Genomic DNA, 12,066 nt, shown 5'->3' on the forward strand with positions numbered 1-12,066 from the left:
ATTAATTTTGATTCCTCAGGTCCTAGTCTTTCCTTGGGAAAGGCTAGAGTTATTGGAACTCGAATTAATTCTTGAAGAATTCCAATTTTCAATCAACAATGAGTTTGATAACTCAAGTGTCTCCAATGACTCAACCAAAGCCAAAAGGGAAAAATCTAAATTATTTATATAAATAAAAGAAAGCAATCATAATTCTAAAATACCTCAAATTATATTAAATAAAGATATCAATTCTAACATGAAAAAGTTCATAAGCCAATTTGACAACATAAGTCATGAATAAATAAAAGCATTAAAATATCTAGAAGAGAAGTCAAAATAAAGGAATATTGAACCTGTGATTGAAGAAGATGAAATCCTAATCCGAATCCTAAGAGAGAGGAGAGAACCTCTCTCTCTCTAAAACTACATCTAAAAACTAAAATTGTGAATTATGAATCCTCCTCCTTCATTCCTCCACTTTGCAGCCTTTAATCTGTGTTTTCTGAGCTTGAAACTGGGCCAAAAATAGCCCAAAAATCGCTGGGACCGAATTCAAACACGTGCAGGTCGCTGGAATTTCTGCAGAACGATGTGTCCGCGTGGTTCACGCATACACGTCATTTTTCTGTATGGCCACTATAGCGAATTATATATCAAATTGAAACCCCAGCCGTTATCTTTCCAACGCAATTGGAACCGCATCGTTTGGATCTCTGTAGCTCAAGTTATGATCGTTTGAATGCGAAGAGGTCAGGCTGACAGCTTTGGCAATTCCTTCAGTTTCTTGTATTCCTTCCACTTTTGCATGCTTCCTTTCCATCCTCTAAGCCATTCCTGTCCTGTAATCTCTTAAAACACTTAACGCACATATCAAGGCATCGAATGGTAATAAGAGAGGATTAAACATAGCAAATTTAAAGCCCAAAGAAGTATGTTTTCAATCATAGCACAAAATCAGGAAGGAGAATGTAAAACATGCAAATAGTATGAATAAGTGTGCAAAGGCTTGATAAAAATCACTCAATTAAGCACAAGATAAACCATAAAATAGGGGTTTATCACTCCGTCTTCTAAGGTCGGCTTCTAACTTTACGAGCTTTTCTTCCAACTCTTTCCGTTGTCATACTTTTTTATGTAATACTCTCTCTGCTTCTCGTTGTCATTTAGCCTCCAGCTCAAGTTGTTCCAATCGACTACGATGGTCGTGAACCAACCCTAATATCTCCGCCGGATGCAGAGGTTCTACGCCTTCAGGTGGGTGGATCTCCGAGTGAATCCATCGCGGGTGATGATTTCCCGACGTTCCCTTTCCATGGGGCATTTGTTCTCTCCTGGGATAGAGGTAGTGCCAACATCAAGTCGTCGTTATGAGGCTTTGGTTCCGACTCAGATGTCGTATGATCATTTTCATACCGGTTGTTCGCTATATGTAGGTGTAGACTTCCAGGTTCTCGGCAACGGCGCCAAATTTTGACAATTATTTGAAACGGTGATTTGGGCCCGAATTTGAGGTCCAGATTCATTCTTTGGTAGTGTCCGACTTATGCTGGTGCCGAGGTGCCGCCGTCTGAGTTCTTCGTGAAGAGGTGGAGGTGGTACATGCAAGAGACTCCGATACTTAAGTTAGCAAGGGTTTTTAGCAGGTTTTTAGTGGATTGGGTTCTGAATGTACCTGAGGTTCTGTCAGTGCATTTATAGTAAAAAGATAACCACCTTTAGAGTATTTTCACCTTTGATAGCAGATGACCGTTTCCTTTATCTTGAGAATTTGTTGAAATCTCTCTTCCAAATAAAGTAGAGAGATAGTAGGAGATATTTCAGGGGATAGTTGCTTATTCAGATAAGTAGGGTTGAACCATCCTTGTCGTGCCCGACCTCTATGAGGTTGGGTAAGTAAATGAGGCCACCTTTTTGGGTAGGCTTTTATTCTTATCGGGCTTGACTTTATATTTTTGAGCCAGGGTATGAATAAGAGTGATTTTTGTGTCGGATCCGATCTACTTCGATCCGCACATTTGCGGATCGGATATCAGGTATATCAGCATAATTGAACCTTCTCTTTTTAATCATATTTTTATGTAAAAAATTCAATAAAAATGTTTATTTCACACTTTTAAACCTATTTATTCCTAAAATATTTTTAATCAAACTTTTCTTAAATAACAAAAAATAAAATAATACAATATATAAATAATAACTACTAACGAAAATATACAAACAAGTAAAATATAATACAAAACATATATATATATTAATTATTATTGTACGGATTTGTAGATTCGCGGATCCGCAAATTGGATATGCGGATGCAGAATATATATCCGCGATCTGATCTTTAAAGGGTGCGGATTGAATTCTATCCAATTCGATCAGTTTGCATATCGGATCGTATTCGCAATTTTTAGATTGAATACGGATATTTACCGCAAATCTGCAGATACAATTTGATCCATGAACACCTTTGGGACGATAATACAAGTTGCTCTAAGAGGCGGATGGGTTAGACTCAATTTGGGTTAGCTCCGGAATGAGATACATTTGGGCTTGAATAAGTCAGGAAAAGACCAAATTGGTGGGCCTTCGGTCCAATTATATAGACTGACAATGGAAATGGAATATTTCAAGACCCAAAAAGAAAATAGAAAATGAAATATTTGGATTCCCTCCAATTTTTCTCTGTCCCTCCACACAGCTGATGAGATGAATAAAATGAACGGAAGGTAAAGCAATCGCGACTGCAAGTGCAAGTAAATACCTACAATGTCTTCTGAGGAGGTGGACCTGCTGCTTTCCCTTCAGGATCAGGAGAAGGTTCTCGAAACCCCTCCCGCTTCACCTGGATTCGCCGGTTACCTCTCTGACGATGACCGCCACGATGGAGAAAAGCCTGATATGTCAGTGTTCCGAGACGCTGTTCAGGATTGCCTTCAATATGAACCTAACCCTAACCCTGAGCCTAACCCTAAACCCAAAAGCAAGCCTCTTCTCACCAACGACGCCGATGTTGAGAAGTTTTCAGGTCTCCGAATAAGGTTTGCCTCCGCCTTTCACTTGTTTGAGCCATATAACTCGACTATAAATTATAATGATTATTTGTTTTTGTCCTTTCTTCAGGAATCAATTGCTTACCTCTAACGAGATTAGAGAATCCTTCTCAGACATTCGTTTTGTTCGCTTATCTGTGATCAAGTAATATTCTTCTTCATTTAGCGTTTGTCAATTTAAGTAAATGTTACACAATTGATAACTTTGTTAATGTAATTGTTTGTTATAGGTAATTTCATATCAATCTAACAATTTTGCTGAATTGTTGTTTACTGAAGGAATTTGTTGATTGGGGATACTTTTTCCGGAAGTTGGGTGACCGTTGGAGTGTTGACTGAGAAAGGGCCTCCGAGGACGAGTTCAACAGGGAAGACTTATTGCATTTGGAAAGTCGGCTGTCTCGATGAGAATACTGTTTCCTTATTCCTCTTTGGTGATGCTTACCAGAGGAACTCCCAGGAGCAAGTAGGAGCCGTCTTTGCGTTGTTCAATTCTGCTGTCCGCAAAGATCCCAAGGTTTCCGATCTCCTACTCTCACTATCACTTGCTTTATTCTTCTCTTATTTTCGTCACGGTTTGCTTAAGGTTATGCAATTTTTTTTTAAATGTTTTTGTAGGCTAATGGTTTTTCGCTGAGTGTATATTCCTCTGGTCAAATTTTGAAGATGGGCACCTCTGCTGACTATGGAGTTTGTAAAGGCAAAAGAGCAGATGGCATGGCTTGTACCCTTGTCATAAATAAGTACGAAAACAAATAAGAATCTAAAATTATATGGATATGATTGTCCAGTGAAATTGCATTAATAATTTATTTTTAGTCTATCTAGACCTTATCCAGTATGCTTAAGTTCTCATTAATGCAAACATGGCGTTAAACCCACTGTTAAAAATGCTCCCTTTACTGAATATGCTTATTTGAAATTACGATCTGGCACAGCTTGTTTCAGTCTCAATTATGGATGTTTTACCTTTTGCAATATCTATCAATGGTTTAATAACCATATATAGATTTGTTACAAAACTATGAGCAATTAATTGTAACCTGGATCCATGTGCTCGGTGCTTGTCGTGTATAAATGGATTTTAAGCTGTTTCTTTTGTGATACAGCTCATTCAGTAGATAACTTCCCCCGGATATTGTACTATAAACTTCACTCACTACTCATAATTAACTTCACTCATTCAGTAGATAACTTGCTTTTTAGTCAATTTCTCAAGGGAATATGTAATAACACTATATATACTAAAATAGGCTTAATGTCCTTAGGGTATGAAACTGTTTAATTGTAAAATATGCTTCTTCTCATTCTCCTTGCAGTATGATATTACTTTCCAGATGCTTATTGTTTGACTTCATAATTGTCCATCTGTGTTATTTCAGGCGTTCTGGAGCATATTGTAAATATCATAAATCAGTAAGTGGCATTTATTCATGCCCCCACCTCTCCTCTTGTTGACGTTTATTCTTAAAAGGATTTCAATTCACCTACGCAAAAATTTCTTGTAGAAAGCATCGGGGAAATATTCTACAATGAGAACTGAACTCAAGGGAGGGTGAGTCTTTTGCTCTTTCTAGTTTAGTTTGAATGTCTGACTTTTGCATTTAGTTTGTGCTGATTGATGAGCTTGTTTGACTGATTTGTCTAAATTCATCTCAGATGTGATAAACTTTTCTTCTTTTATGTTTTGCTTGCAGAAACTTACACACAGCATTTAGGTCTAGGGATTATCTCAAGTCAGAAGGAATTTACTTAGTTGATCCTCTTGCTGGAAAAGCAAGTTCTGATGCAATAGTATGCTTGTTAAATTCTATCTAAGCATTTAAAGTAAAGTGATAATTAGATCCTCAAGGATTTTGATTTCGGACTAATTATCTCTTGAAGGAAAAAAAAAAGTACTAATTAGATCTTTCACGATAGCAAACGGTGGATATGTATATCCTTTTGTCAATAGATAGTGCAGAACGAAATGAAGTTGTCTATATATTTCGTTGTCTATAATGGTGCGTGTCCCATTGCTACTATATAAGCATGGAAACGATATAGTTTTGGACCGTGACAGCATGGAAATGATATAGTTTTGGACTGTGAAACAGCATGGAAACGATATAATTTTGGATCGTGAAACATTCATCTTTTGAGTTTCTATATAATTTTTGTTGACCGCTCCCTATTGATCATAAATTTTATCAAAACAGGTGAAGTTTCACTCCGAAATTTGTTATGTACGATCTTTCATAAATAAACACATTAGGGTAGTTAACGATACATATAAGTACTATCATTAAATTTTATGTGATGAATTGATAGAAGGACATAACGTGTCTATCGTTTTCTATCGTAGAGGACCAAATTAATTTTTTTTTTTCTTCAGGTGATTAGTCTAAAGTCAATTTTCAAGGATTTAATTGTAATTTTACTTGTTTGTTTTTTTTTATTTTTTAAAACTTTTTTCTTCTTTTGGTGCCAAGTACTAATACTTTAATCTCTATATCAGCAACGCAGGAAAAGTAACAACTAAGACACACTCTCAGGGGATTAGATTTCTTGCTGAGGTCACAGGTGATTTGATTATCTTGAAGCTTTAATGCCAATAATTTATGTACTTATTCTATTGTATTCTTTAGCAGCTTTTTTTTTTTTTGGTCAAGTGGATTGGACAGCTCCCAATCCTAGGCATTACACACATATTTCACACACACACACAACACACTCACACACACTACCATGGGTATCATGGGTTCTTAAACCAACAACCAGCCTCAGCTGGGATTTGAACCCGGGTGCAGCGTTATATGAGACGGACAGGTATGCCAACTGTGCTGGGTCTCAGCTGCTTTAGCAGCTTTTTATTTTCTTATTTGCAGCTCTTTATTTTCTTATTTGCAGCAAAGTCAGGCCCAAAATTGATGAACAAAGGTCCAAAGGCTCCAAATGAACAAAGCAATGGCACGGATAAGAGGTGCGTGGCGAATAACGTTGCTCTCGCACTGTTGCATCTTATGCATGGACATATTTTTCCCTGTTAGAAACACGCTCTTTATTGATTGCTTTCAGGAAATCATCTTGTGTGAATGTGATGGGATCTTCTCCAGTCATAAGAAACCAACATTTGAATGCTAAAAGAACAAGAACTGACGAACAAATTGTCGTTGATAAAACAGTGAAGAGTACTGGAAAGATTATTGAATTGGATTTTGTTAGCTCTGATGAGGATATATGAAACTCAACCGTTGCTACAGTTGGTTTTTCTGCTGACTGCATAAACGTGAATGAAGGCTTCCTAGCGGCTAACGTCATTGGCGTTTAGAAGGTTTCTGTCTTAAGTTATATACGCTAAATTCTCTCACAAGAATTTCAAGTTTGTTTCACTCGGCGACATCAGTCACATAGGAAGAATGATTAGATCATTCACACTTATATTAGGGCCATGGGGCAAACAATCCAATGCAGCATCTTAACATATTTAGTTCGGAAATTCATTAGGTTCAATTTTGAACTTGATAATGCCGTGGAGTTGGATTACTGGATTTCCTCGAAAAATTAACGCTTCCAAATTCAACACATTTAGGATAGGTTTTTTTTTATCTTTATGAAAGTAGAATGAATAATATATTTTAATGTTGTAATTTTTTATATTTTTTTAAGATTGTGAAAGAAACCAAAATTAGAAAGTCTAATTTCTATACCTCAAAATTTTTTAATTTTTTGAAATAGAAATTGAATTTGAATTAAATGGCAACACATTTAAAATCAACACTCCAATTCATAATTAAAAAAAAAAATGTCTAAAAAATAGTGTTAGGATAGAGAACCTTTGCTCAATTCAAGGAACGGCCCAATCTTAGTTTGGGCTACAAATTAAGTGGGTATTAAAATGTAGTCGGCCCCTGTTAATTTAAAAGAGTTTTTTGTTGGATTTTCCTGTTTTAAAAGTAGCTAAAATTTCCTTTTCTTGACTAATATTTTAAATTTTTAATACAAAAAAAGTAGCTAAAATCTTACATGAGGACAATAAAAAGGTTTACTTATTTCATGTAGTTTGTATTAATCTTTTTTTTTTCTTGGTATAGACCTCGCTTCAATAAAAAAATTCAAAAACAATATATATAGGTAAAACCCTTCTTATAATAATATATAAATTATTTTCTATGATATGTCGTTCTTTAATTGGTTGTTATTTTAACTATGGTTAAGTTATTTTAAAATTAAATTATAACCCAAAATAGATAATTGTATAATTTACTAAAATATTTAAAACTGAATCTTTGCTTCTTCCCCAAATCATGCTTACAGAGAACCCTAATTTAAGGAAGGCATTCGGAGGCAGGACACATATACATGAACAACACATGTTTAAAAAGTGTTTGGAAGTAGAGACATGAACACTGAACACATTGTCTTTGAGACAATTTTTTATATTTTTGTGTCTACTCTCTTACGAAGGACATTCATGGACACGGAATTTGGAAGAGTGAATATGGACTCTTTTATAAATTTTGTTTTCTTTTTTATCCATAGATATTTTTTATTATTCCACTATTACCCCTTCTTATTTTTTCTATTGCGTTATTCTCAAAGAGGTACTTTCTTCTTCCTGCTCTTTCTTTGTTTCTTTCTTTTTTAGGTACTCTCTCTTTTTTTAGAATTTTTTTATTAGGGTGAATAATTCTTTCCTTTTTATCGTTTTTATTTCAATACCATTTTAACTTTGTATTATATTATTTAATTTGTAATAAAAAATAATAAAAATAATTAATCCTAAAACTTTTAAAAGATAAATATTATCAAAAGTAAAATTGATCTTTTAAAATATTAAAAAATAATTTATAAGTTGTAATTGATTTTATATAGTTTAAAGAAAAATCAGTTTTTTGAAAAGAAAAATAAGTTTTTAGATAAAAAATTAGTTTTCTAAATAAAAATAGATTTTATGTGCAAAAACTAATTTTTTTTATGTAAAAACGGATTTTTTTTAAAATTGATTTTTTATTTAAAATTAATTTGGCTTATTAACCTAAATAAAATTTTTTATTAATCAAACTCAGATTTATATTTAAAAATAAAATAATTATATTTATAAATTTTATTTTAATATAAATACTATTATATATTTTTTTATTAAAATTTTTGGCCTCTTCAAACATTTTTTTTCAAGTTTCGTCTGTACTCTTACGTACTCTCATTCTTTATTAAATTAGTTTGTACTTGATGTATAAAATTTGGAATCACATGACTACTTTAGTCATTTCATATAATATTTTAGTCTTGTGCATGTGTATCCAAACATAACATTGGACATTACATTAGTATTTTGTACATCGTATCCAAACACAATACACAAAAGATAATTTTTAGTGTCTCCGTCTTAATATTCTGTCCTATCTCTAAAAACAAACGCAGCCTAATTGATGCAGTGGAAATAGCAGGACCAACTCTAGGACCTGTTCTACTTTTAATGAGTGAATATTTGATGTCTAGCTTCAGTAAATCATACCAATCTAGGTCCACTCTTGGTTTGTCATATTTCATAACTGTAAGCATTTGTGATAAGAAATTATATCAGACTTGGAAAAAAATGTATCATTAATATAGGAAGAATGGCACAAGATGAGAGGATAATAGGCCTGTCTTACAAAAAGAAAAAAAAAACAAAGAGGAAAGAAAAATCAACTAGTGAATCATAGCCTTTCGATCCCACAATATATTTAAGTAGGAAAGTCCTTTAAAAAGATGCGAATCTTTGTACTGTACAGGGGCCAAATATCTAGTTCTGTCCTATAAAACTTGTTTAACCGAAAATCTACTTTGAAGGTGCATAAATTGTGTTCCAATCAAATACATGTATAAATTTTCTAAAATAACTAAAATGAAAAAAAATTAAAAAGGCGAAGGTGAAGCTTAGCAGGAACGAATTTGAGTAGGAAGGAACAGTAGAAGGGAAGAAATGTTCTTTACTCACCAAGGGAGGTGTTCTTCAATGAAATGGTGGAACGAATCAAATTAATGCTGATTTGGTAAAAAACATATAAATTTACTTTTTAATATTTACAAAAATGATATAATTATCCATCTTAAAAAAATATTTAATTACAAAATGACTCTACTTTAGTTAAGATGTTACTTTTTATTGGGTTAAATTAACTCAAATTAAAACTAAACATCCAATTGAAATGTGCCACGTCATAGAGGATAATTTACAGGTTGATTTAGATGGGATTGGATAGAACTCACCATGTTATGAGATTTTTTATGTAAATTAAATAAATATAAAAATTACGAAAAATAAATAAAAGGTGAGTTATTTACAAAAATATACTACGAGACACACCTCGAATATTGAGGGGGTAACCCAAAAATGAGCACATTTCGGATGCTGAGACTTTGTGCTATGACCAGGTGACGCCGAGTCACATCTTGAGTGCATCTGGGATATGTATAAGTATAGAAATTGGATACTGTGCATCCGAGATATGAGCATTACGTGTAGGGGGTCTTAACACCCCGAGATATGTACAATCGTCGTGATTATAATCTCGGTTTTTTCATTTTTGTGACTTTCTAAACGCTTGAGTTTGAGTTCCTTCAAGAAATATGTCCCCCCTAACAATACGTCCGCGAAGTAGATATCAACAAATTGAATGCTACTTGGCACGTAGTTAGAGTTTTAGACTTTGAGGTTAGTAGTTTAACATTGTTTTATTGTTAGTGAATAATAAGTTTAGATGTTTAGTCTTTAGTAACTTAATTAATGGGATAGGTATAGTGAGTAGACTAAATTAGAAGATCTATATTAGTTTCATTGGTATACCTAGTATATGGTTTTATACTTTGTATAATTGATTGTAATTACTTAAGTTAAATAAATAAAATAGGTAACTAGTTATGAGTTAAGTTAAATAAATAAAATAAGTAACTCTCATTTAATATGTTAGTCCGATGACGGAGGAAAAATGTCGGTAGAGATTTTCACAAAAATATCGCGTTGCAAGTATAGTTCTAAACCGACAATTAGACCTCAATTAATATTTAAATTGTTTATCACTTAAGCAAACCCAATAAAATTAACCGAAGTATTTAAATCTCGGGTCGTCTCTCAAGAAATTACAGGGAAGTGTACTTATAATTGATTGTGGAAAAGTATTTTTGGGGCTTTTGTGATAAGAGACGAGTAATGTAAATAACAAGGAAATAAAATAACAACTAAGAAAAGTCCTAGCAAGGATTGAGAATTGGAATTCTTATCCTCATTATCATTATCAATTGTGATGGTAATTGCCTTTTACTTTCACTTAGTTAACCTTTAACAATAAAAAGTCAAGTGAGCAAAATGAACTTAAGTTCACAAGTCCTAATCAAAGATTAGATTTAGTGAAGTCTAAGTCAACTAGCAATTTTCAATCACCAATCATCAAAAGAATTTTGATAACTCAAGAGTTTCTAATTGATCAATCCAAGTTAAGAACATAAAAATCTAATTTAAAATCCAACCAAGCATTTTATTAAACACTTGGAAGATATAAAATAAAAACAAAGAAAACTAACAAGACATAGCAAAATCTAAGACTACAAAAGCAAGGAAATAACAATAGCAAGACAATTGAACAATAAGAAACGTAAAACATAAATTGCATCAATGAAAGTTGAAAGTAACAGACAAGTTCATAAACTAAATTAGCAAAATAAAGGAATCAATAAGAGAAATAGATAACTAAAGTGCTAGAACAAATAGGAGTAGAAGAAAACTAAATTAAAGCATGGTAGAAATATGAATTTGAGAAGAACTAAAACTAAAAGAACCCTAAAACCTAGAGAGAGGCTCTAAAATTATGTGAATGAAGTGTAAATGATTGATTCTCCCTTTCTAGCTCCACTCTGCAACCTCTAATCAATAATTTCGGGTCTGAAACTAGGTCAAAAGCAGTCCAGAAATCGCTTCCAGCGAGTTCGATTAAGTGCAGCACGTGGCGCTCTGTCGCGCGTACACGTCACTGAACAATTCCTGGTCACGTGTACGCGTCATTTGCCTCTTACACTGGTCACGCTGATCTTACGATGCGCATGCATGGGTGATGTGTACGTGTCACTTAACTGTAAGGCAACTATGGAAAATTGCATATTATTTTAAAGTCCCAGATGTTAGCTTTTCAACGCAACTGGAACCGCCTCATTCGGACCTCTGTAGCTCAAGTTATAATCGATTTAGTACAAAGAGGTCAGGATTGATAACTTAGCAATTCCTTCAATTTCTTGTGTTCCTTCCACTTTTGCATGCTTCCTTTCCATCCTCTAAGCCATTTCTGCCCTATAAACCCTGAAAACACTTAACGCATATATCACGACATCAAATGATAATAAAGGAGGATTAAAATTAGCAAATTTAAGGCCAAAGAAGCATGTTTTCAATCATGGCACAAAATAAGGAAGAAAATTGTAAAACATGCGAATTATATGAATAAGTGTGAGAATAATGGATAAAATCCACTTAATTCAGTACAAAATAAATCGTAAAATGGCGGTTTATCATTCGATAAATAGGTATCTATTGCATTTAATATAAATGTTTATCTAGGTGGTTTATAAGTTTTAGCAATGTTTAGCAACAAGTAATGGTTTAGACGAGATTAATATGCGCGAGTAAATATTTTGAGAATTACAGAGACTACGGTTACTGTTGCCACACTGTTTGACACTGGGTCTCCCACCACCGGCCATCCTGTTGCCTTAATTATATAAGGGAGGCTGGATTTGGGCATGCAGTAGAGTTGAGAGATTTCATGTTTGACAATTTATTTATCTCTGTATTTGTCGAACGGTGGAGGCCCAAGACCCACACGTTCCACCATCCATGGGGTGAGACTAACATTACGCTCCAAGATGTTGCCTACCACATTGGTCTGTGCACGGCTAGAGAGCCCATTGGTGGTTGTATCAGAGACTTACAGTGATGGCATATGGACACCCCACATGGGAGTGGATTGAGGATTTACTTAGCGCCAGGCCCTCACCACAACCGGAGGGAGGGAAGCAGATTTTCGGG

General features: G+C 33.9%; 1 protein-coding gene across 1 annotated transcript; it reads left to right on the forward strand.

The window, feature by feature from the left end:
- The first annotated feature begins 2,622 nt into the window (after positions 1-2,622).
- LOC107459307 (uncharacterized) lies at positions 2,623-6,569 on the forward strand. Its single transcript, XM_052251613.1, has 11 exons — positions 2,623-3,014; positions 3,097-3,171; positions 3,306-3,543; positions 3,645-3,769; positions 4,409-4,442; positions 4,535-4,581; positions 4,724-4,820; positions 5,089-5,147; positions 5,524-5,588; positions 5,916-5,988; positions 6,084-6,569. The coding sequence occupies exons 1-11, from the start codon at positions 2,743-2,745 to the stop codon at positions 6,247-6,249; spliced, it is 1,251 nt and encodes a 416-aa protein (XP_052107573.1). The 5' UTR covers positions 2,623-2,742; the 3' UTR covers positions 6,250-6,569.
- The last annotated feature ends 5,497 nt before the right edge of the window (positions 6,570-12,066 follow it).

Source organism: Arachis duranensis, chromosome 7, assembly GCF_000817695.3.
Source record: "Arachis duranensis cultivar V14167 chromosome 7, aradu.V14167.gnm2.J7QH, whole genome shotgun sequence".
NCBI lineage: Eukaryota > Viridiplantae > Streptophyta > Magnoliopsida > Fabales > Fabaceae > Arachis > Arachis duranensis.